Raw genomic sequence first — 27225 nt, 5'->3', positions numbered from 1 at the left:
TGACATCATGCATGCATGTGACATCATCGTGGTGACGTCCACACACTTCCAGTTGCTTTCCGACTGTGACACCAGGTTTAGTGTGCCCTGGTGCCAAAAGGTCTACGGGACACTGCTCTAGGTAACATCTCTACAGAAGCTAATGTATCATATCATCTTTACAGAAGCTCATTTATTGTAGAGCCTTTGCAGAGGCTCATATAGACCGCTCCCCAGTCATTAGTAGCAGTATAGAAGCTCTCAATAATCATAATCATAATCTAGGGGAATTCTGGAAAAGGAATGACCTCTTACAAGAGCACATAGGGTAATACATAATTTTTCATGAGAATTTGGGGGAGTAGTTAATGGCTCTACTGAAGGTCTTAGTGGATTTTGATGGTCTGACTTGGAAACTAAGAGAATGAAAGGTGCTGTAATAATTCCCTGAAAAATTATAAACCACACACAGTTTATTTCCGCTTTCCTGTTTATTTATCCAAGTATATTTCCTCAGGAAAAGAACAATCCAGCATCCAATTTCTTCATGGAAACTCTTATCATGACTATGCACACCCTGATGTATGGTGGAACAGATACCGTTACAACAACCCTTAAATACAGTATCCTGGTTCTGATGAAATTCCCAGAAGTAGCAGGTGAGTATTATTTGTCCAATGGTTTTTAAAGTTCTAACGCTGGCTTTTACAAAGCCACGATACAGGATTTTACTATGGGCTGATGAGTTAAATACTCTGATGCTCATATAATTCCTGTGAGCATTTACCTTGCCAGCCCATGGTAGAAACCTCTACCACGGCTTTGCAAAAGGAGCCCTAAGAGAGAGAGAGAATGAGAGAGTGGGTGTGTATTGTGACGGGGCCAGGGGTAAGCCTAGCGCTGGCAACCCGGCTCCCGCCCCAGGCGCAAGCTTAGCACTCTTTGGAGGATCACTCTGGGATAAACACAGCAGAAAGAAAAAATTCCACCAATAATTGCTAGTTCCAAGTTTTTATTACACAGTTCAATGGCCCTGGAAAAGGTTTATCATAAACATAAGTTCTCGTTTATAGCAAGTCCGTGCTTCATTCAGAAAAGAAAAGAAAAAACCCAAACTATTTCCTTTTAAACAGGATTTCTCTTTCTCCTAGTTCTGCTGCCAGGCTTTCACAGTGCTGGGCAGCCTTCGGGTTTCAAGAACCCCAAATATCAGAGTTTAGCTGCACTCTCATTTAGGCTTGAAACAATTATTGTATTATGCCTTCTGTTGCTTCAGGAAGTTCTCCCTACCTGACCTCCTGAATTCCAAATACCCCCACCACCCTCTTTATTTCGGGGCAGGAGCTGGGAACCATACACTCTTTGGGAGGGGAATCTTAGACTATTAAAACTGTTTCTGTGCTCTTTAATAAATAAATACATATACTAATAATATCTTCAAAGTTATTTCCAGGATCTCAATTCATTGGATTTTTTATCTCTTCCATATATTTTCTTAGTCATTTTATTCATTTCAATACATTATCATTCTTTCTAATTCATTTTCAAGTAGTATACTGAAAATTTCTTATCCCCTAGATAACTTAGCTTGTTAGGGCAATGTCGCTGTTACAATATGCCTCACCAACGCATTTCATATCTTCCTTAACAACTACATTTCATTCATTCCCTTTCTCGCGCTGCTTACAATATTACGATATTTGGATGACCTACTGTAAGCAGCGCGAGAAAGTGAATGAATGAAATGTAGTTGTTAAGGTACTTCCCCGTCCTGAGGAAGATACAAAATGCGTTGGTGGGGCGTATTGTAACAGCGACATTGCACTAACAAGCTAAGTTATCTACGGGATAAGAAATTTTCAGTATACTACTTGAAAATGAATTAGAAAGAATGATAATGTATTGAAATGAATAAAATGACTAAGAAAACATATGGAAGAGATAAAAAAAAATCCAATGAATTGAGATCCTGGAAATGACTTTGAAGATGTTATTAGTATATTCATTTATTTATTTATTAAAGAGCACAGAAACAGTATGAAAAATTAGAAGTAGAAATAGTGTGAAGAATACAATAAAGGGGGAAAAAAGAGATTAGAATAGAATAGAGGACACATTTGGGTGAGCCAGTGACGAGTGCTGCCACACTGTACTGCAGGAATCAACAGCGGACAAGTGGCATTCTGAGATTCCCCTTGTGTCTTTTAAAAGTATTATAAGCTGCTTCATAAGGCATGATATAAATTTAAACAATATTTTGAAAAACCTTTGAGTGGATTGATATTATAGAGTGCCTAATAGGATTGTGATTCACTTTTTATCAGGCCATGAAGATACAAAATGGTTTTCCTTTGAATTTTTGAGTATCAGTTGGCTACTTGTAGTTCAGAAAGGCCCAGATTCTACAAACAGTACCTTAAGTTAGGCACCGGTAGGTGCCCTAATGGCATCTAACTTAAGTTGAAAACACCATTTAAAATCAATTAAAAGTGTGTTTTGTTTTGTTTTTAAAGTAGGTGCCCCAAAAAACTGGAACTAAAATCGTGCCTACAGAGGAATTTTATGATGCCTAACACCTCTGTAGATGTGGCTAATGCCAGAACTGGCATGAGACGTCATAAAGAGCTTCCATGGGCACAATTCACATGAAAGATAGTGCTGGAAATGTAGGCCTTGAAAACTCTGGCCTACATTTCTGATGCCTACCTTTCCCAAAGGTGTGATTCTAATAAACAGTGCCATTGTGTGATTGACACGCAATCTTCGGCCATTTTTAAAGCAGCCGTATATAGAATCCAGGGCAAAATGTCTTAAAAACTTGGCTTTACCAAATGTTTTCTCTATAAAGATGAAAGTAGTAATGCTTATTGCATTTTGAAGTCTCCTTAGGTGTACCTATGTTTTCTTGGTTGTTACCTGCTTTGTAATGATTAAGGTATATCCAGGCTACAAGCATTGTATTAGTACTGGTATCTGATGAGATATGGAGAGGTTAGGGGATGTGTCTATTAGGTTATTTCTGTGTGTTCTATCTTAAAGCATGTGTACCAGAGGGGTGAATATCAGGACAGTATGGCTATTGATGTATATATTTTCTCTCTCCCTTGCACTCTCTTCTACCTCTGGCATTATCATCTTCCCCCTCCTAGCCCCATGCACTCTTCCCTTCCTTTCCTGTCACACATCACAATAATCATCCCACTAACCAGTTTCACCCTAGAGCTGCTTAACTCTATATCACACTTACTCAGGCAGATAGAACTCTGGATGCTATCCTATAGATTAAAACTAAACGCTGACAAAACTAAATTCTTCCTGGCCTCCCCCAACGATAAAATCAAAGATACCTCAATTCAAGTGATTGGATCGGACTTCCCCCTAGAACAAACCCTAAAAATACTAGGAGTCACCCTAGACAAACACCTTTCCCTTGAGAAACACACTGATCTTACCGTCAGGAAAAGCTTCTCGGCGCTCTGGAAACTCCGCACCATAAAAAAATACTTTGATGACAACTCATTCCGACTGTTAGTACAATCCTCCATTCTCAGCATCCTCGATTATTGCAACATCATTTACCTAGGCTCCATGAAGAAAACCACCAGGAGACTAAAACTGATTCAGAACACGGCCGTCCGCCTTATATTTGGCCTAAACAAATGGGAACATATCACCCCTTACTACCATAAACTGCACTAGCTACCATTTGAATCCAGAGTACTGTTCAAGTTCGCATGCCTCAGCTACAAAAAGGTGTTTGGTCTATCCCCAAGCTACTTCATCCCCCACTTTAAATTAAATCACAACAATAAGAACTCTCGCAGAATTCATCTATTCGCCTTCCCCTCCCTAAAACTATGTCAACTCAAACGATTCGTTGACAAAACCTTCTCCTTCCAGGCGGCCAAACTAAACTCATGGCTTGCCCAAATTATACTTGATGCCCCCACTTACCTGGACTTCAGAAAAAAAACTCAAAACTCACTTATTCCATGGACAGAATTCCTAACACTCCCACTCGCTTCTTCTACTCCCATCAATACACATGAACCTCCACCTTCCCCTCCTAATGTACCCTCCAAACCAACTAACTTCACTGACCGGTATTTTTCCCTCCTATTGTACACTCTTGTATATTCCTATTGTACTCCATTGTATATTCTGTCAACTTCATTGACCTGTACACTCTAAAAATTGTTAATTCTTGTCAACTTAAATGAAATGTTAATTCCAAAAAATGTTAATTCCCAATGTTATCCTCTTTTGTAATATTATTAATTGCTGTGAACCGCCTAGAACTCTCTGGGTATGGCGGTATACAAAATAAAGTTATTATTATTATTATTATTATTCATCTTCCCTCCTGGTACTTTCCTCTCCCTTCCCCCTTTACATTTACATTCACCCCCTTGCACTCTCCCCTACTGCATTTCCCTTCTCCCTTTGCATTCCCAACTGCATTCACCTTCTTATCCCTCCTTGCACTCCCCACTTCCTCATCTTCTTCAGCTACTGGTGGACCTGCTCTTTCAGGCAAGACTGGTTTCTCAAATGTTGCACCATGACTGACTATAATCATGCTAGGGCCTCACTTCCCTCCTATTCTGCTGCACTTGTTTTGCATGCAGCTTCTTCTGCCACCTACCTAGATCCTCACCCATAGGTTTGTTTACTTATCCGTGAACACAGAGGGTAAAAAACTTGAATATGCTCCTCAACAGGTGCTATTGCTTAAGTGCCCCTATAGAAACATGAAAAAGTGGTGAATTGTTTTTCAAGGTTGAATAATGGCTTTCTAAAGATGTACCCCATATCCAGTAAAAGCAAATCTTACTGAGATGGAAGACAGACCTGTGGATTTCTTAAAATACTCATGAAACACTTGTATGGAAACATTTTCTTACCAGAAAAAATACAAGAAGAGATCAACCAGGTTATTGGTCAGAGCCGTCCTCCAGGCACTGAAGACAGAAAGAAGATGCCGTACACTGATGCTGTGATTCACGAACTCCAGCGATACCTTGATATCACTCCACTATCTGTACCACACCTTGTGATGCAGGACACCCAGATACAGGGCTACAAGATACCAAAGGTACTTTTTTAGAGTCAACTAAGGTTAGAAAACACAGCTTTTTAATAACAGTCGACATAACATAAAAACAAATTTCTAGACCGCATAGCCATAACTTCAATGTGGTTAACAAAAGATTATGCTATGAAAAATACAAATTCTGTGTTAAGAATACTGAGAGATCTAATTGGTCAGAAATTTTGAGAAAAGAAAGGTTTTCAGCAACTATCCAAAGAGTTCATAAGAGGTAAATTTAAGAAATAGTGGTCGGAAATCTTTATCCTAAAGAGCTGCTTGATATGAAAGTATATACTCATGATATTTCTTGCTTTTGCAGCTCTTAACTGATGGAAACGTAAAAAGGGCATGAGATTTTCTACTATTTTTATGTGACACTATAAGGAACCTGTTGGCCAGATATAATGGAGCTGCTCCAAAGGCCACTTTATAACATATACATCCCAACTTAAAGACCACCCATGCCATGATTGTCAGCTCACTGATCACTTAGAGGTTGATACTCAAAAGGATTTATGCAGTTACCCCAAATTCTATATAAATTAGCACCCAAAAATCAGTGCCAACTAGAATGGCACTTAGTAGGGTTGCCAGATTTTCCTTTTGGAAAATCCAGAGCCACAACCCTGCCTCAGGGCCTGCTTAGTTATGCCCACCCTGCCCTAATCCCACCTCCCAAGCCCCCTAGCCACGCCCCCACCCTTGTCGGGCAGGGAGGAAGTCTGCACATACGTGGACACTACTTGATGACATCACATGCATACACGCATGATGTCATCATGTGATGGCCACGCATACACAGACTTTCTTCCTGCCCGACACAGCTTTTCAAAACCCAGCAAAGTGCTGGGTTTTGAAAAGCCATCTGGACCGTCATCAAAAGGAGGACAAGTCCGGGGAAATCCGGACAGCTTGTAACCCTAGCACTTAGTACAATTCTACATGGTGCATGCACCTTTTATAGAATCACACTAAGTGCTGGTGTGTCACATAACTTTTAGGTACACCAATTTAAACTAGTTAAAACCAGGCCTAAATGCCTGTGCCTATGTTGTGCACAGATCAGGCATATTTTATAACAATGTGCATAACTTTTAAGAATGCCCCTGATTTGCCCGTGCCTCTCCCCTTCCTCTGACCATGCCCCTTTTCAAATTTGTGCAGTAAACATGGAATATATTTCTATAAAACTGTGCTTTCCAAGTTGTACACATAACTTTTAATTAGTGTCAATTACAAGGCGTTAATTGCTAATTATCCTCACCAATTAGGCTAGTTAATCAATTAAGTTGTGCATGTAGAACTTAAGGTGCCCTATACAGCATTTTGGGGTTATATCATATAAATCTTTTGTTATATTCAAAGCTGTCCAATGTATAAACTGTTGGCTAGACATCTTGGGGTCAATATTTAAAATGATTTAAATGGGCAGGAGAGGCACCATGGCTGTTTGGCTGTTTAAATTGCTTGTCTGAAGCTAACCAGGCATACTCAGTGGTACCAAATGATGCTGCTGGAAATGTCCAGTTAAGGCTGATTAAAATTTGTGCGTAGCATAATTGTTTTTTAATGGGTTAAATGGCACAGTAATTGACCACGCCATTAAAAACCCATCAAAAACAATTGTCAATTTAGGTTATATGGAGTTATGTGAGCATTGGTGATATTCAGTATCGGTGCCTGTGTAGCTATGGAGATAGACAGGACTACACAAAAGGCCAACCTGTCTTTGTCCAGTTAGCTATGTGGGTGCTCATACTGAATATTGGTCAGAACCTGCACAATTTCCAGGTGAACAGCTGATCTAGAAATCCACTGCCAGTAAATGTGCTGACTGCCATGGCCTAAATATTGCAGCATAAGTACATACTGTATGTTCTTTATCTCTGGATTTTTAACAGCACAGTAAAACAAGTGAGATTGGAATCAAACTTTGCTGCTTTGATTTGAATCGAGGATGCACAAATCAAGAGTAGATTACCAGCTCATTTTTTTCTCTCAGAGTGATAATAATAATAATAATAATAAATGTATTCTTTTATACCGCCATAACCAAGAGTTCTAAAGGCGGTTTACACCATAAGAAACTGAACAATCAGTGAAATACATTCATGGTATAAAAATAAAATCACTATAAAAAGTTAAAATAAATTTCAATCTTAAAATGTCATGTCCAACTAAGTAAAAAATTTGTCAAACAAAGAAGACTTAACTAATTTTCGAAAAGAACAGTAAGATATGGCTTGATGAATACATTCACCAAGCTAGGATTGTAATTTACCTGCCTGAAATGCTATGGTCTTATCAAAAAAGGTCTTATATCTGACACCATTTGGCTTAGGATAGGCAAATAAATAAGGGGATCCGGAAGGTTCGCCCCCCACATTTCGCCCCCAGCAATTCGCCCCTCACATTTCGCCCCCCACATTTCGCCCCCAGACACATTTCGCCCCCACACATTTCGCCCCCGCACATTTCGCCCCCCGGATGTTTCGCCCCCACACATTTCGCCCCCGCACATTTCGCCCCTGAGTGTCAGACTATTCCTCTCGCAGGCGATTTCTTTGCCGACACGACGGCGCTCTCGATGAGGGAGAGGACGGTGGGGGCGGCCCGCCCGGAACTTGCGTGCGGGTCCGCCCGCCTTAGAGCGCTGCGCCTTCTTGCCGATCGGCTTTCTGCCCTCGGCGTTTTTTAAACTTGTTGCCGGCTCTCCCCGCGTGGAGCTGGTGCAGGAGGGGGGGTGCGGCTTGCAAGGAGTCGGGGCGTCGGCCGCGCCGGCTTTCAGGGCCGCCGACTCCCTCCTCCCTGGCCGCAGGTTGCTTTGCCGTTCGGGGTCGGCTAATCGTTGGGGGGGGCGGCACCTCTGCCCGGGCCGCGTGTGAGCCAGCGGCTCGCGGCACCGAACAACTCTCTTCCTGGCAACTATATGAGCGGGGCGGGTCGCCCCACACGTGCGGGCTGGTCCGCCTGCCCGGGAGCGTCGGATCGGATTCCTGCCCTTAGCCGGTAGTCTTCCCTCCTCTCATACCGCGGGCCGCGTTGGAGCCAGCGGCCCGCGGCGCAAAAACGCACCGTACCGGTGCTCCCCTCCTCCCGGCCGGGCCGCTTGGGGGCTCCTTCTCCCCCTCCGGCACCAATGGCCGACCGCACCAGACCGGCGCTTCCTTCCTCCCAGGCCGCGAGCCGCGTAGGAGCCAGCGGCCCGCGGCAAAAAACGCATTAGACCGGCGCTCCCTTCCTCCCAGGCCGCGAGCCGCGTTAGGGCCAGCAGCTCGCGGCGCAGAACGCGCATGCCGGCGCTCCCCCTGTAGCGGCTGGCGGCGCCGGCTGCGGGCCGCGTTGGGGTTGTCTGCTCGCGGTGGCGTTCGGGGTCGGCTGGTCATTGGGGGGGCCGCGCCTCTGCGCGGGCCGCGTTTGGGCTGGCGGCTCGCGGCACCGAGCGACTCTCTTCGCGCTGGGGGGCGGCGCCGGCGTTCGGGGGCGCATCAGCATACTCCCTGACTCCTTAAAAAAAAAACCGCTACAAATTCAAAGTGCACAGCTGGCGGCCCTGCAGCTCCGGACTTCCCCACACCTGCTCTCTCCCCCCCCCCCCCCGATCACTATTATTTTAAATGTTATGGCAGCCACGGCGCTGTATCCATCGGAGGAGACTTCTAACCTCGGCCTGCCCCGGAACTCTTCCTGCAACAGCAACTTCATGGCCGAGGTTAGAAGTCTCCTCCGATGGATACAGCGCCGTGGCTGCCATAACATTTAAAATAATAGTGATCGGGGGGGGGGGAGAGAGCAGGTGTGGGGAAGTCCGGAGCTGCAGGGCCGACATTAGAGGCAGTGAGAACAGCCAGCTGTGCACTTTGAATTTGTAGCCTGCCGTCGTGTCGGCAAAGAAATCGCCTGCGAGAGGAATAGTCTGACACTCAGGGGCGAAATGTGCGGGGGCGAAATGTGTGGGGGCGAAACATCCGGGGGGCGAAATGTGCGGGGGCGAAATGTGAGGGGCGAATTGCTGGGGGCGAAATGTGGGGGGCGAAACTTCCGTGAACCATAAATAAGAACTTCTTGTATTCCTTGATGGTCTATATAACTCAAAATGAGGAGACAAGTAAATTGGAGACTCTCTTGATATCAACTTAAAGCAAATGCAGGAAAATTTAAATTAAACACTTGCTTCCAACGCTAACCAGTGCAACAAACGATAATATGGGGTAATATGGTCATTTTTCTTCAGACCAAATATCAGTCGAACCGCGGTATTCTGAATTATTCTCAGTCTTCTTAAAATTTGGGGGGAAGATCCCAAATAAATGATGTTACAGTAATCCAGAGTGGGTAAGATCAACGATTGCACCAATAGTCTAAAAGACATACACTGTTATACACTGATCATATGACAGTGGTATAGCACAGTTACTTACCGTAACAGGTGTTATTCGGAGACAGCAGGCAGATATTCTCACATGTGAGTGACATCGTCCACAGAGCCCGATACAGACAGTGAAATGTGCACTGTCACGTTAAGCTTTGCATGCGCAAGTGCCTTCCCACTAGACATCGGCTCGCAGTTCCTCAGTTCCGTAAGCAAGCTAAGAAGCCAACCAGGGGAGGTGAGAAGGATGTGAGAATATCTGCCTGCTGTCCCCAGATAACACCTGTTGCGGTAGGAACTGTGCTTTATCCTAGGGCAAGCAGGCAGCATATTTTCACATGTGGGACTCCCTAGCTGAGATGGGATGGAGGGAGAGTTAGCCATTAGGAAGACAATAAATGCTGTAATACTGCTTGGACGAAATGACCATCTCGTCTGGAATAGTATTCTAGACAGTGGTGAGATGTGAATGTGTGAATTGAAGACCAAGTAGCATACTTTGCAAATTTCATCAATGAGCGTGGAAAATAAGAAAGCTACTGATGCTACCAAAGCTTGGACTCCGTGTGCTGTAACACGTCCCTGGAGCTGCAGCCCAGCCTGAGCTTAGCAAAAGGAGATGCAGGCCACTAACCATAAGGAAATAGTTTGTTTGGTTACAATTTGTTTGGCCCAATCTGTTAGGGTCAAGGGAGACAAGGGGCTCCTTTTACTAAGGTGCGCTAGCGTTTTTAGCACACGCGCAAAATTACTGCATGCTAAACTGCGTGGTACGCTTCTAGAGTAACACCAGTTCAATGCTGGCGTTAAGGTCTAGCAATTTAGCTCACTATTCCGCACATAAGGCCCTAACGCACCTTAGTAAAAGGAGCCCAAAGAGTCGAGATGAAGATCTGTGTGACTTAGTTCTTTGAATGTAGTAAGCCAAGGCACGCTTACAGTCTAATATTCATGGTGAGAGAATTAAAGATCTCAATATGTATACTTTGGAGGAAAGTAGGGAGAGGGGAGATATGTTAGAAACATTTAAATACCTACATGGCATAAATGCACATAAGGCGAGTCTCTTTTAGTTAAAAGGAAGCTCCAGAATGAGAGGGCATAGGATGACATTAAGAGATGATTGGCTCAGGAATAATCTGTGGAAATACTCTTTTACGGAAAGGGTGGTGTAGGCATGGAATAGTCTCCTGGTAGAGGTGGTGGAGACAGAGACTGCGTCTAAATTCGTAGGACAGGCATGTGGGATCTCTTACGGAGAGTAGGAGATAGTGGATACTGCAGATGCATCAGTCAACTCCTAGTGGTAGTCACAATACTGTTAGTATTAATGGTCAAGCTGCCACATAAAATAAAAGAACAAGAGGGCATTCGGAAAAGTTGAAAGGGGACAGATTCAATACGAATGCCAGGAAGTTCTTCTTTACCCAACGTGTGGTGGACACTTGGAATGCGCTTCCGGAGGATGTTATAGGGCAGAATACAGTACTTGGATTTAAGAGAGGATTGGACATTTTCCTGCTGGAAAAGGGAATAGAAGGGTATAAATAGAGGATTACTACTGAGGTCCTGGACCTGTTGGGCCGCCGCGTGAGCGGACTGCTGGGCAGGATGGACCTCAGGTCTGACCCAGCAGAGGCATTGCTTATGTTCTTATGTTATTCCTTTAATGCACACTAGTAATTACCCCTTATAAATGATCTGAAGAAGAGTTACTTTCGAAAGCTAATGCATAAAATGCATTAAGCTAGTCCAATAAAAAAAGGGATCACCTTATTTCCTTAATGTTTTTTGTTTTATTTCTATATATTACCTTTAAAAGTGGATTAACACAGCCACCACACTATTTTACTCTTAAAAATGGTAAACTTATTCTCAGTGATCCTCCTTGGCTTGGCTAAAAATTGGGCTTAAAGATTACAGACCATTCATCGATGAGGGGGTGCTGAAACGTTCTCAGCCCCACCAAGAAGAGAATGATGTGGACATGGTTCAATCAATGATCTGAAACAATGTCAAAACAGAGAATTTTGTTTCTGCAATATGGCATTTAACGAAATAGCACTCTTTTCAGAAACAGTGGTTAGTTGGGCTCAGAACTTTTCAGCACTCCCTCATACTTGTCTGTATACAGAGGCCACCCTGCTGAATGTTCACTTCTTACACTGCAATGAATATCACTTTCTCTTTTTCAGAACACCCCTGTCATTCCTGTGCTGAGCTCAGTTCATCGTGATCCAGTACAGTATAAGAATCCAGAACTTTTCAACCCAGCAAATTTCCTGGATGAGAACGGTTGCTTAAAGAAAAATGATGCCCTGATGCCATTTTCTGCCGGTAAAATATTATTCTATGTTTCCATTGTAAGCCCTCTTAACATCCTTCAGACTTCATATTCCAGTTTAGAACTTAGGATTTTACTATGTTGCTTCAGCTCTAATTAATACAATACAATTTCTTGTATCCCGTTATTTTCTACATGGAATCAATGTGGCTCACAGCAAGAGGATTTTACATTGATGATTAAGGTTAGAAATAAGTTAATTTAACATTGATGGCTCAGGTTGAAGGTAATGACAGACAAGAAAGGAGATGAAGTCTGGGAAACAGCGTTTAGTAGCTACAAGGGGAAGAGGTAGGTTTTTAACTGTTTCCTGAAGCAATAGTATGTGGTAGGATGCCGCAGGTACATATGAAGACTGTTTCAGATGTATGGTCCTAGGAACTGAAAGGTAGAGCCAAACATCTTTTTCTGGCACACTTGCTGAGAAGACGGGAATGGTAAATTGAAGCACTGCATAGACCTTGAACTGAGGAAGGTGGGTGAGACCTTAATGTTGAACACTAGTTCGGGACAACGATCAAGATGGCGTCGGGAGCAGACGCCTGAGCGAGCTCTCTGCTCGTTCGTACCTGAATCCGCGTTGGTGTCTCTTCCCCAGTGGCGACATGAGGAAGAGGAAGGGAGTCTCCCAGGTTGTTCCTCCGGCGGCTGAACCCCTTCAATGGCTGATTCAGTCTACTATAACGAGCGCTTTTGCTCGCATGGGTGAGGCGACCCCAGTTACTTCGGGAGGGAACCCGGATCTTTCGCGGAACCCGGATCTTTCAGCGAACCTCAGCGCAGAGAGTCGGATTACTTTGAGTCCGGACCAGAGGCTGGTTCCTCCCCAGCCCGGAAGTGCACAAGTGCAGGGACTGCTTGGAATCCGACAGCCCCGAGAGGGAGAGAGTGATTCCAGCATTGGAGGGACATCCCTATCAAGCCTTTCTTTGGAAGGAGGAGATGGGAACCATCAAGAATCTCTCTGCACTTTGGAAGAAGAGGTGAGAGGTGCCTCGGGAGGGAATACTATCAGTTTTGGGGAGATGAAGAAACCAGATAAGATAGATATGGAAGCGCTATGGCAGGCCATATCAGTCATGGACTCCAATCTCAAATTGACTTTATCTACAATTAAAACAGATTATGGAACTGTTTTCTCCAAGGTGGAACAACAAGGGTGCTTCTTACTAATGTTAATGAAAGGTTGGAGAAACAGGAAAATAATTTGAATGAAGTAAAGAAGGTTCAAGTGCAATTGGTTAAGGAGAGATCTTATGTTTCCCATAAGATGGAAAATTTTGAAAATCAACTGAGGAAAAATAATTTAAGATTTTTGAATTTTCCTAAGTGTCCTATTATTTCTCCAGTTGAGATGGCTAGGAAATATTTCCGAGAGACCTTAGCCATCCCATCAGAAAATTTACCTCCAATTGTTAGAGCTTACTACTTGAATTTAAAGACAACACAAGGGGAATCCACACCTATAGAAACCCCAGCGGATAAAGTAGTGGATTTGAATTTGTCTTCATTTCTGGAAAATTCCCTTGAGGTTGTCACTCAAAGAACTACCATGTTGTTGACTTTAGCCTTGGAGAGTGACAGGGAATTTATTCTTCGTATGTATTTTCGACATATAAATGATAAGTTTTTGGGTTCTAATGTTTGAGTTTTTCCAGATTTAGCTCAGATGACCCAGAGACGTAGGAAGGAGTTCTTGTCCTTGAGGTCAAGGACCCTGGCTCTGGGGGCTACTTTTCTTGTTAAATTTCCTGCAAAGTGTTATGTATCTTTTCAAGATAAGAATTTTCTTTTTTTTGAGCCCAAACAACTTTTGGAATTTATTGGATCAAAAGAGAAAATGGTAACCATGCCTAGTAATGTAAGACCTGCCAGCTGGCTGTAATTTGGGAATCTAATGCCTTGACCTTGATTAGTTGATTTGTTACTATTGTTTAGAAGTTTATTTCCTTTCTTGATCTTTAAACTGTGGTTTAAATTGTGGACTAAATAAGACATTATGTTTTTCTTTACAAGTTTCGTTGAATACTGTTACTGGATCTTTTGCATTGTATAATGTAATGCTTGTATTAAAATGGAAAATCTTATAAATAAATAATTTTTAAAAAAACTAGTTCGGCAGAGTTCTCTCCATAGATAGTTTGTATGATTTATAAGGCTATCTTGTAATGAATTCTTTTTTTCACTGGTAGCCAATACAGTTTAAGTAGTAGAGCCCTCTCAAAATGGCTTGAGTGAAAAATTAGCCTTACTGCAGCATTTTGGAGCATTTGCAGTCATTTCAGTTCCATGTCTATGCCGCAGTACAGGAAGTTGCAATAATCCAGTTAGGGCAGTAGGACAGCTTGTGCCACCTTTCTAAAGCTATCTTGGGTCAGAGCCAACCTGATTGCTCTCAGTTGTCTGAGATTGAAAAAGAACTTCCATACCAAGGATGAAGTCTGGTCTTTGAATGACAGTGGGGAGTCTAAGATACAGTAACTCCTAGTACATTAGTGGAGTTCTTTATCAGAAGCATCTCTCCTGTAGATAGCACCAAGTGAGTCTGACCTCAGTACCGGGAAAGATGATAGAGGCGCTGATAAAGGACCGCATCATTGATCACCTTGACGGACACAGTTTAATGAGGACCAGCCAGCACGGTTTCAGCAAAGGCAGATCTTGCCTGACGAATTTGCTGCACTTCTTCGAGGGAATAAACAGGCAGATAGGCAAGGGCAACCCAGTCGACATTGTATATCTGGATTTTCAGAAGATGTTCAACAAGGTTCCACATGAACAACTACTTCAGAAAATTGCAAGCCATGGAATTGAGGGTGAAATACTCACATGGATTAAAAACTGTCTGGAGCATAGGAAACAGAGAGGGGGGTAAATGGACAATACTCAGACTGGAAGAGTGTCACCAGCGTGGTGCCGCAGGGCTCGGTGCTTGGACCTGTGCTCTTCAATATCTTTATAAACGATCTGGACATTGGTATGACGATTGAGGTGATTAAATTTGCGGACGATACGAAGTTATTCAGAGTAGTGAAGACACAGAGGGATTGCGAAGATCTACAAAGTGACATAATCAAGCTTGAAAAATGGGCATCGACATGGCAAATGAGGTTCAACGTGGATAAGTGCAAAGTGATGCATGTCAATAACAAAAATCTCATGCACAAATACAGGATGTCCAGGGCGGTACTTGGAGAGACCTCCCATGAAAGAGGCTTGGGAGTTATGATCGACAAGTTGATGAAGCTGTCTGCACAATGCGCTGCGGCGGCAAAAAGGGCAAATAGAATGCTAGGAATGATAAAGAAGGGAATCATGAACAGATTGGAGAAGATTATCATGCCACTGTACTGGACCATGGTGCGCCCTCACCTAGAGTACTGCATCCAGCACTGGTCTCCGTACATGAAGAAAGACACGGTACTACTTGAAAGGATCCAGAGAAGAGCGACTAAAATGGTTAAGGGGCTGGAGGAGTTGCCGTACACTGAGAGATTGGAGAAACTAGGCCTTTTCTCCCTTGAAAAGAGGAGACTGAGAGGAGACATGATCAAAACATTCAAAATACTGAAGGGAATAGACTTAATAAATAAAGGCAGACTGTTCACACTCTCCAAGGTAGGGAGAACGAGAGGGTACTCTCTAAAGTTGAAAGGGGATGGATTCTGTACAAATGTAAGGAAGTTCTTCTTCACCCAGAGAGTGGTGGAAAGATGAAAAACTCTGTTGTAGGGGAAAAAACCCTCCAGGGTTTCAAGACTAAGCTGGACAAGTTTCTGCTAAACTGGGATGTACGCAGGTGAGGCTGGACTCATTTAGAGCACTGGTCTTTGAACTGGGGGCCGCCGTGTGAGTGGACTGCTGTCAGGATGGACCACTGGTCTGACCCAGCAGTGGCAATTCTTATGTTCTTATGTTCCTTGCAAGGTAGTAGGTTGTAGTCCCCAAATCAGAGCACCCTAGTCTTTTGTTTATTGATCTTAAGGAAGTTTGTCTGAGCCCATGTACCGTATTTTCACGCAAATAACGCGCACCCGTATAAAACGCGCACACGGGTATAGCGCGCAGAAATCACGATGATATGTACAAAAACTTTGTTATACCGCGCTCACGGGTATACCGCGCATGCTGCCCGACGCTCCTTTCGCCCGCCCTGACTTTCCGACTCTCCGTTCACCCCCCTGACTTCCGTGCACTGTCCCCCCTTGAAGGTCTGTCCCCATCCTGAAAGCCTGATGCCCCCCCCCCGACGTCCGATACATCCCTCCCCCCGAAGGACCGCCGACTCCCCAACAATATCGGGCCAGGAGGGAGCCCAAATCCTCCTGGCCACGGCGACCCCCTAACCCCACCCCGCACTACATTACGGGCAGGAGGGATCCCAGGCCCTCCTGCCCTCGACGCAAACCCCCCCCCCCCCAACGACTGCCCCCCCCCAAGAACCTCCGACCGCCCCCCCAGCCGACCCATGACCCCCCCTGGCGACCCCCACCCCCCTTCCCCGTACCTTTGGTAGTTGGCCGGACAGACGGGAGCCAAACCCGCCTGTCCGGCAGGCAGCCAACGAAGGAATGAGGCCGGATTGGCCCATCCATCCTAAAGCTCCGCCTACTGGTGGGGCCTAAGGCGCGTGGGCCAATCAGAATAGGCCCTGGAGCCTTAGGTCCCACCTGGGGGCGTGGCCTGAGGCACATGGGCCCAACCCGACCATGTGCCTCAGGCCGCGCCCCCAGGTGGGACCTAAGGCTCCAGGGCCTATTCTGATTGGCCCACGCGCCTTAGGCCCCACCAGTAGGCGGAGCTTTAGGATGGATGGGCCAATCCGGCCTCATTCCTTCGTTGGCTGCCTGCCGGACAGGCGGGTTTGGCTCCCGTCTGTCCGGCCAACTACCAAAGGTACGGGGAAGGGGGGTGGGGGGGTCGTGGGGGTCGCCAGGGGGATCGCGGGTCGGCTGGGGGGCGGTCGGAGGTTCTTGGGGGGGGGCGGTCGTTGGGGGGGAGGGGGGTTTGCGTCGAGGGCAGGAGGGCCTGGGATCCCTCCTGCCCGTAATGTAGTGCGGGGTGGGGTTAGGGGGTCGCCGTGGCCAGGAGGGTTTGGGCTCCCTTCTGGCCCGATATTGTCGGGAAGTCGGCGGTCCTTCGGGGTGGGGGTGCGAGTGGTCCTGCCGGGGGGGGGGATGTATCGGACGTCGGGGAGTCGGCCGGGCAAGAGGGCTTGGGCTCCCTCTTGCTCCGATCGTGGATGCGGGTGCGGGTGGGAGCGCGTGCGAGCGGTCGTTCGGGGTGGGGGTGCGAGTGGTCCTGCCGGGGGGGGGGATGTATCGGATGTCAGGGAGTCGGCCGGGCAAGAGGGCTTGGGCTCCCTCTTGCTCCGATCGTGGATGCGGGTGCGGGTGGGAGCGCTTGCGAGCGGTCGTTCGGGGTGGGGGTGCGAGCGGTCCTGCTGGGGGGGGTGAATCGGGCGTCGGGCGGGGTGGGCGGGGTGGGAACTATGTTTTAAAACTTTTGTATACCGCGCTCACGCATATAACGCGCGAGGGGTATGCGCGGTAGGTAAAAACGCGTATAACGCGCGCGTTATATGCGTGAAAATACGGTACTCAGGCTGTCAAAAGTGGTTGTTATGTAGTGTATTGTGTCGTCCAATGATTCATCGGCTGGACAAAGTATGAAAATACTGTCTGAATAGGAGAGGAGGTGAACCTGTTGGAAGGTGAGACTTTTATCCACTGCTCTTAGGTAGACATTGAAAAAAGAAGGCAAAAGCAGGGAGTCTTGGGGGACCCCATAGGAGGATCCCCAGTTGTGGAATTTTTTTCACCTTTCCACACTTCATATGACCTATATCTTAAGAATTGTGAAAATCAGCTAAGAACTGTACCATGCATGCCCAGTTTGCTTAGCATTAGAAGCAGGAGTGAATGGGCCACAGCATCGAAAGCAACTGAAATGTTGAAATGTAATAATAATAATTTTATTTCTTATATACCGCTGTACCGTGAGGTTCTAAGCGGTTTACAGTAGAAACAGAAGAAATGCAATAAATAAGATTAATTAAGATGAAGAGAAAGTACTTAGAGTTCCCTGACTGTCCCAAAGGCTCACATTCTTGCTAAAGTACTTGAGAAGAATAAATTAGTTAGGTTATAAACATAGACTGCTTGCCTTTGCTCATGTAGGATTTGACTATCAAAGATAGCTCCAGTAGTAGGGATTCAGTGTTCTGCATAGCTCTGAAGCCATGTTGTGAGCTGTGGAATCCATCCACTTGATTAAGGAAGTTGGACAGTTGGATATTTACGCAGAATTCTAATAGCTTCGCAGGCCAAGGTATTCCAGCTATTGGCCTGAAGCTTTTGATCTTGGCTAGATCAAGGCCTGGGGTTTTCGGTATAGTCTCAGCACAATCAACGACCTTTGCTTAAGCATGTATTAACAAAGTCTGTCAGCCATAGTAAGAAGTCAGGGAGAGCATGACTTAGCCATTTAATCGGACATATATCCAGGCAGCAGAATATTTTTGAGAGTCTCTTCAGCCAGCTCGAGAACTCCTTTGAGGTAACTGGGGAGAAGTTCAGCCAACATCAGTCAGCTGATATACCTTCATCTGCAGCCATCTGGTTTTGCTTTATTTTCCTTTTCCATTCGATCCTTCCTCCAGGCCCTTTCTAGTCACCTTGCTTCTGTTCTTATGACAATGAACCTGTCTGAGAACCATGGCTTGGTTTTCTGCTTTGGTATTATTGGTTTTAAGTACTGCAATCTTATCTAAGACTGCTGTGGTAGTGTTGTGCCAGGTGTTAAGGCCCTCATCTACATTTTTGCTTATGGGGGTCTAGTTGGGTTGTGGCATCCTTCCAAAATGTCTGAGCTGGGATCTTGCCTCGCTTCATCACATGTGTTGCCCCTTTGGTTTTATGCACAGATGCTTTGGGTAATTTCAGGGAGAAATTTGATAGGTGATGGACTGATCATCCCATTTGAGATGATCTACCAGTGGAAAGATTAGTCCTTTTGATGAGTTGGAGATGAAACCTAGACTGTGGCCATCCCTGTGTGTTGGGACTGGAGGTGGACTGCAGATGTCTGGTTGCTCGAGCAGCATATTGAAGGATGTTGGGGTTGTTGCATATCTCTAAGTGGGAGTTCAGATCTCCCAGAATTACCAGGTTAGAAAAGAGTGTGGTGCAGTGAGAGATCAGATTGAGGAGCTGTTTTCAATCAAGCTAGTTCTCCAGGACAATCCTGATATTCAATGCTATTCAACCTAGCCAGTTAAATAGAACTAAGCCAGCTAACTGCTGATATCCAGCAGGAGATAGCCAGCTCTCTCTCGCTGAATATCCCAGTCACCGTCTATGTCACATGATGTCAGCTAAATCTAGCGACCAGATAGGCCTGAAAGGTCACTTTGGTCAGCCACAAAACTTAGAGACTTGAAGAAAGCGACAGGTATATTTTATTCAGCATATGTGGACCCCTGAACCCCCAAGTTGGCAGCTTCAGAAGTCCCAAAACCAGGAAGTTACAGTGATATTTATACACTTTTCTAGCTATATAACTGAATTCTAGAAAAAACTTTTCACGTGTTACTTTTCTTAACAATCATTGGTCCTAAACTCATACTAGCAGGTCACTTATCTAAGCCCTGCAGTCTTTCTGTTACATGTCCAGGAGGGCGGAATACAATATTGTGTATGCTGAGATAACCATAAGAAGCTAAAACGCCCAGCTAAAACATCCAGTGCAGGCAGGCTGGAACATGAGATAAGTTAGGTCTGCAACTAAACATAATTCAGCATTTTATTAAAGAGAAAACTTAATTTAAAACTCAGGAAAACCAGTCCCAGACTCCTTCAGGCCCACCTAAATTACAGGTCTATCTTTTGCCGCTATGACTTAGTTAGCTGATGAATATTGGCCTGGCCTGCTATGTCTACTGCAGCTGAACTTAGACCAGAAATTCAATGTGCTGCCTCCTGCAGTCTGAATATTGTCCCCATGGTTTTCAGAATATGCGCAATAAATTTGCATACAATTGCATATTTGCATTCAATTGAGTGCACTGAAATTTATCTAATGCATCTTTATACTGGATATTCTGACAGCCAGATAGATTTGGTAGCCCTGCTATTTCCTGGTTGAGAATCACTAAATAAATAAATAAATCCTGAAACTGTGCCATCTCTTTTTCTGAGTGAAATCATGGTTACAATAGAATCAAAAGTTTTACAATTGGAAAATGGTGGTTTGTCCCCTCTCGCCTATCCTTTTTACATTGGTTATTGAGCCCTTAGCGCAATTGATTCTGCAGAATGAAAATATTCATGGGGTATCAGTTTTGAGACGGGAATATAAGAACATATTGTGGCCCACTGTAGCCCAGGACAGGGCTCCAATAGTGCTCTCAGTGATAAGCCACCAACATAACACCCAGACGTGTGGCCCGGACTGGAGCCACCCTGCAGGACCGAACTCTACTCAGGAATACAAAAAAAAAAAGGAAAAGAAAATCCATCAACAAAAGTCACTACAATATTCCTTTCGTAGAAAAGTAATATTAGGTTTATTTCCTTATTGTCTCAAGATAAGTAGTCTTGCAAGAATAATAGCCCAAACTTGTCAGAATGTTCTTAGGCAAAGCAACACAAAAAGTAGCAAACAGGGAAAGCAAATAACAGCACAAAAATAAAGTCTTTAACTTGCTCTCAGCAGTGCTTCAACTTCAGCTGTGGCAGAGAGTTTAATTCCCCTCAGTCGCAGCCCTGTCTGCTCCCATGCAGACAGTTTTGAAATACCAACAAAATACAGTTCATGGTACTCACTACACACTGGTGTCCAAAGTCCACACAAGCCTCTGGCCAGTTCCACTCACTGCCAGGTCAGGAGAGTGATAGGTTTTGCAAAATGAAGCCTTTAACTTGACTTGCCAATTCCCTCCCAGGGTGTACACAAAACCTCTCCCCATCAAAATCACTCTCTAGCTTGCACTCAAAAATAATTCCTCAAACAGTCCAAAACAAACAAACTTCACTCACTGTTTGTGGGTGGTAGCCAAATCTACCTGCATAGTTTCCACAAACTCAGGGTCATATGCTGCCAGGCTTTCCTCAACTTCCATGGACTGATCTTCTGGCAACTGTGGCTCCTCCGCCTGACCAGCCTCAACCAGCTCCATTGGAATAGGCTTGTTGCACCTGTTTGGCTCCAGAGACTCTCTAGGGAGAAAGGGCTTCAATCTCCTCCCTAGTTGGCTTCCTTTCCTATTCTCAGTTACAGGTTTAAATACCTTGGGGCAACGCCCAGCTGAGTCAGTCCTGGCAGTGTTCCAAGGACCTCTTGGGCTCCCCTGGTGGACAGGATTAATATCATTCTCAGGAAGTCCCTGTCCCTTCCAGATTCCTTCCCGGGATTTCTTTCTTTCAGCTTTTTCCTTTGTCCTACCTGGGACCTGAGCAGGGACAATACCTGGCTGGTCACAATATGAACATAAGCAGTGCCTCTGCTGGGTCAGACCAGAGGTCCATCATGCCCAGAAGTCCGCTCATGCGGCGGCACATAAGGTCCAGAACCTGTATAGTAATCCTCTATCTATACCCTTCTATCCCCTTTTCCTTCAGGAAATCATCTAATCCTTTCTTGAACCCCAATACCGTACTCTGTCCTATTACACCCTATGGAAGTGCATTCCAGGTGTCCACCACCCTTTGGGTGAAGAAGAACTTCCTAGCATTGGTTCTGAATCTGTCCCCTCTTAATTTTCTGAATGCCCTCTCGTTCTTGTAGTTTTCGAAAGTTTGAAGAATCTGTCCCTCTCCACTTTCTCTATGCCCTTCATGATCTTGTAAGTCTCTATCATGTCCCCTCTTAGTCTCCGCTTTTCCAAGGAAAAGAGCCCCAGTTGCTCTAATCTTTCAGCATATGAAAGGTTTTTCATACCTTTTATCAATCGTGTCGCTCTTTTCTGGACCCTCTCAAGTATCGCCATATCCTTCTTAAGGTACGGCAACCAAATCTGGACGCAGTTCTTCAGATGCGGGCGCACCATCGCCTGATACAATGGCAGGATAACTTCTTTCATTCTGGTTGTAATACCTTTCTTGATAATACCTAGCATTCTATTCGCTTTCTTAGAGGCCGCTGCGCACTGTGCCGACAGCTTCACTGTCGTGTCCACTATTACCCCCAAGTCCTTTTCTTGGGTACTTTCACCCATTACCAGCCCTCCCATCGTACCCGCTGTACTGCGGGTTTCTGTTTCCTACATGCAAGACTTTACATTTCTCTACATTAAACTTCATCTGCCATCTCGTCGCCCACTCTTCTAATTTGTTTAGGTCCCTTTGTAAATCCTCACAGTCCTCACATCTACTAAATAGTTTGGTGTCGTCTGTGAATTTTATTACTTCGCACTTCGTTCCTGTTTCTATATCATTTATAAATACATTGAACAGCAGCGGTCCGAGTACCGACCACTGCGGAACACCACTCGTGACCCTCCTCCAGTCAGAGTAGTGGCCCTTCACTCCTACCCTTTGCTTCCTACCCGCCAACCAATATTTGATCCATCTATGCACGTCTCCTTCCACCCCATGGTTCTTAGTTTCCATAGTAGGCGTTCATGAGGTACCTTGTCAAAGGCTTTTTGGAAATCCAAGTATACGATGTCTATAGGGTCCCCTTTGTCCATTCATTTGTTAATTCCTTCGAAGAAGTGCAATAAGTTCGTTAGGCACGATCTTCCCTTGCAGAAGCCATGTTGGCTTGTTTTCATCAGTTTATTCTTTTCTAGATGCTCATCAATGCTGTCTTTTATCAGCGCTTCTGCCATTTCCCCCAGAACTGAAGTCAGACTTACCGGTCTGTAGTTCCCCGGGGCACTCTCGATTCTTTTTTAAAGATGGGCATAACATTAGCTATCTTCCAATCCTCCGGGATTACGCCTGTTTTCAGGGATAGATTACAAACCTGTTGTAGTAGTTCCGCTATTTCCTCCTTTAGTTCTTGCAATACCCTAGGGTGTATTCTGTCCGGGCCCGGAGATTTGTCAGTTTTTAATCTATCTATCTGTTTATGTATGTCTTCAAGGCTTACCTCCATGGATGTTAATTTTTCTGCTTGATCTCCTTTGAAGATCTTTTCAGGTTCCGGCACATTGGATGTGTCCTCTTTTGTAAATACTGACGAAAAGAACATGTTTAGTCTATCCACCACTTCTTTTTCCTCCTTCAGCACTCCTTTCCTGTCTCCGTCATCCAGCGGTCCCACCTCCTCCCTTGCCGTCTGCTTCCCTTTAACATATCTGAAGAACGGTTTGAGATTTCGTGCTTCCCTGGCTAGCCTCTCTTCATATTCTCGTTTTGCTCTTCTAACCACGTGGTGACATTCTTTTTGATGATTTCTGTGCTCTTTCCAGTTTTCCCCAGTTTTGTCCTTTTTCCACATCCAGAATGATGTATAATATAAGGTGTGTTTGTTTGCAGGTGATTTGTTGTTTACTTTAATGGAGTCGCGGATGGTGACACATTTAATAATTATGGTAGTTATTCTGGATTCCAAATTAATATGATTAAGTCTGAGATTCTATATGTCTCTGTACTGGAGGATAGTGTGTAGTCTTTATATGTAGCCTTCCCTTTTTGTTGGGTGCGACGATCCCTGCATTACTTGGGAGTTCACTTGGGGCCTCTGAGTACTTCTTTATTTGATCTTAACTATCTTCCAGTTATTAGGCAGATGCATAGAGATCTGTCCACCTGGAAGAATCTTTTTTTCTCCTGGTTGGGACAGATAGCGATTGTTAAAATGAAGATTCTGCCCCATTTTCATTTTATGTGTTTCAAGTGTTGCCTATTTGGGTGGAGCAAAAAGTTCTTGCTGGGGTACAGCGAGCCTTTTGGAGTTTCATATGGGGGGTAAGTCCCCTCAGATTAGAAGGCAAGTTCAGGCTGCGCAGTTGCAGGCTCTCGTGGAATGGCAGGCACAACACTGTAAGCTGTGGATAGAGATTGAGCAGGGGGGACTCGCTCCGGACACTCTCTTGCACTTCCCCTGGATTTGACCAGGGGCCCTAAATGGGGGACACTGAATTCCTCCTGTACTACCCTTTGGGTATGGAGGCAGATTAGGGCGGTGTTGTTGGCAAGGAGAACTTATTCCTAGTGTACTCCTTTGCTTTGCAATTGGGAAATTGGACCTGGACATGAGGGCCATATTTTTCTGACTTGGGCTCACAAGGGGTTGGTATATGTAGGCCAATTGATTGATACAGAGGGGCGTACAATTAAGGGATCTGGAGACTTGCAGGTTCAATATGACCTTGATCCCAAAGATCTTTACCCCTACCTTCTGATCAAACACTATATACAGAGTTCCGGGATGTTGGCAGATTTAGTTCAGAGGAAAACTAGGTTTGAGGCCCTTTTAGGCCCGACCCTATTTAAGGGCACTATTTCCCAGATTTATCAATGCTTAAATGCTTGCCTTAATGCCTAGCTTCCATATATGGCTACAAGGGAAACAGATTTGGGTATTAATCTGTCTCTTGATTACTGGACAGTTACCTGGCATCAGGTGAAGTCCTTAAGTATGGCCTCGCTCATTGTAGAAAATGGGTTTAAAGTCTTAATGAGGTGGTATTACACTCCTGTCCGCTTTGCCCAGTGGGCGGGGGGCCATGATCTATGCTGGCGGAGCTGTGGGGAGAGGGGTGATTATTTTCATATGTGGTGGACTTGCCCTATTCTACAGGACTTTTGGACCCTGTTTTTGATCTTCTTTCTTCTATCCTGGGCAGGCGAGTGGCATGCTTGCCTACCTTGACCTTTTTGCATCTTTTTCCTCCAAACTTTGAGGTGGAGGATGTGACCTTTAGTTAATTATTCCTCTCGGCGGCCCGATTGGTGGTGGCTGCTTTATGGAAATAACCATGCTACCCAACCTGTGCAATGCTTATTCAAAAACTGGATATCTGGTATGCCTTTTATATGCTCGTAAGAATCGCAGAATGGGGGCCTTTGTTCCCTTTTGGAATAGATTTGAACATTGGAAGATTCACCCTGTAGTTTGAAATATGTTGTCTATAGGGTGGGGGAGGGGGGAAGGGGGGAGTTACATGAGCGGGGTACAACAAAACCTCTGTATTCCTGTATTTGCTATTATGTTGTTCAGTGTGGTATTCTTCCGCTGTTTTATCTAATAAAAACTTTTGTCAATTAAAAAAAAAAAAGGAAAATGGTGGTTGACCATTCAGCTGGGAGTTTTTTGGTCTAAAATGCCAACATATTTACATGTATTTAATTTAAAATTTATCACCTGCATGTTCACTCTATGCCCTCTTTTACTAAGGTGCACTAACCGATTAGCGCACTATATGCTAACGTGTCCACAGACTAACATGCACGCGTTAGCGATTAGCGCGTACTAAATTGATTAGCACGCGCTAATCGGTTAGCGTACCTTAGTATAAGAGGGCCTAAGTTTTACCTATATGTAGTTTATGAAAGTTTTGTTTGAGAGAAAACCAAAGGTTATCAACTTCAGCTTCCTTATTTAAGAACTTATATTCCACCATATCCATAGTTTAAAGTGGAATGCAACACCACACACACATAAAAACTCAATTTGCAACAAACAAAAAGACATCATCGTGTTTACAGCACTCCATGGTGATGCACAGAATGTTTAAAAAAAAATAAAAAATCTATTGCCACTTTTTGAATCCCGTTGCTCTTCTCTCTGCAGGCAAACGGATTTGTCCTGGAGAAGTTTTGGCTCGGATGGAAATTTTCTTGTACTTGACCACCCTCCTGCAGAACTTCACTTTTCAGCCTGTCGGCAAAAGGGAGGACATCAACCTTATGCCGACAGGAAGCGGTTTGTTAAACATACCACACAAGTATCAGTGCTGTATGATACCTCGTTAAAAGGACTGTGGAAAAAAAGTTCAACTCATACATAATCTGTCTCTACCATCAAGAATTCTGTCTTTTAAAAGTTATAAAGGCCAATTCTGTAAGGGTAACCTAAATTTAGATGCCGTGTGCACCCATTAATTTATAGCAGCGTCCCACTAACTTTTTGGTCAGCAGCACACTAAACCCAGTGCCCTGGCCAAAAGGCACCCAGAAATGTGTGGACGTCAATGCGCATGCATGATGTCATCAAGTCAACATCTGCACATGCGCGGAGGCCCATCTGGCCGTGACCCTGAACCTGTCACTTCAGTGGGGGGATCCTGGAGGAGGGGAGGCTTGGGGAGAAGAGGAAAGTCACCGGTGAAGAGGAGAGGCATCGGCGCCGGCTGACTGCCTACAGGACGTGCCTCTCACCACGAGAGGCATGTCCTATAAACAGTCAGCTGGCCCGGCGTCTCTCCTCCTTACTGGCGTCTTAATGGGGCACACCTGGAATCTGCTGCAGCACACAGTTTGCGATACACTGATTTAGAGAATAAATGCACTTATGTGCTTAAGTGATATCACTAATCAGTGCCTAGCCCTTATGCAAATAAATGCCATTCCATAAACAATTTTACCAATATTCAAAACTATTTAATCGACCAAGACAGCTTCTGGCTAGTTAAATATGGTTTTAGTGCCTAACCATGAATAACCAGTTATCTCTGCTGAATATTCGCAGTTAGCTATATTATGCAGCATTGACAGTTAGGTGTGGATATTCAGCTGCATACATGGCAGGCCTATCTTTAGCCACTAAGCACGTAATTAGTTAGCACTGAATATCAGATTAACTAGTATGCTAAACTTAAACCCATGTTGTCTACATATTAAGTATGTCATCCTGTAAATCACTCTGTATGCTAACCTATAACCCAATTGTCAATTTCATATATGTTAACCTGCAATCCAATTGTCTAAATCTTATGTTTGTTAAACTGTAAACCATTCTGAGCTTGTTGGGGAGAACAAGATATAAAATTAAATAAATCAATCGTTAAGTTGCCATAGTCAACAATTAAACTGGATATTGTCAAAAGCCCGACTCCTGTACCAGTCTTGTGCCAGTTAGGAGCCCCAGAAATCACCCTGTTAAGCTGGTTAGGGCTGATCAGTATATCCCTGCAGGCCAGGACCAGGAATTTGGAGATCAGGCTGAGCCCCGAAAGAACTCTAGTCACAGCCTGAGAAAATAGGGTTCTGCCCCTTAAAGGCGTCCATGTTGAAATTGCTGGCTAAACAGGCTGAGAGGCAGCCAGAGTTGAACAGAGCCCATCTCCTGCGCAGGGCTGGGCATGGCTCCACAGCTCTGCAACATTTAGAGAGCTGGGAGTACCAGAAAAGCAGGCAGCCCAGGGAAGCTCCTATGTTGGAGGAGCCTCCACCATCTCAACAATATTCAATGCTGGTCGCTAAATACAGCCTGGCATTGAATATCTGATCTGACCACTCTGCAAAGCCCGACACCAGCTAACTATCA

General features: G+C 44.7%; 1 protein-coding gene across 1 annotated transcript in view; it reads left to right on the top strand.

Moving 5' to 3' along the window:
* Nucleotides 1–26784, top strand: part of LOC117365633 (cytochrome P450 2F2-like) — a 102775-nt gene extending 75991 nt beyond the window's left edge. Inside the window, exons 7-10 of the mRNA XM_033956222.1 lie at nt 497–638; nt 4887–5074; nt 11639–11780; nt 25531–26784. Of these exons, the coding sequence (XP_033812113.1) occupies nt 497–638; nt 4887–5074; nt 11639–11780; nt 25531–25712 (654 nt within the window). The 3' untranslated portion in view covers nt 25713–26784. The remainder of the gene's footprint in view (nt 1–496; nt 639–4886; nt 5075–11638; nt 11781–25530) is intronic.
* Nucleotides 26785–27225: the final 441 nt, after the last annotated feature.

The sequence above is a fragment of the Geotrypetes seraphini genome, chromosome 8 (assembly GCF_902459505.1).
Source record: "Geotrypetes seraphini chromosome 8, aGeoSer1.1, whole genome shotgun sequence".
Taxonomy (NCBI): domain Eukaryota; kingdom Metazoa; phylum Chordata; class Amphibia; order Gymnophiona; family Dermophiidae; genus Geotrypetes; species Geotrypetes seraphini.
The sequence above is the reverse complement of the archived record's forward strand: the minus strand, read 5'-3'. Positions and strand labels throughout refer to the sequence as shown.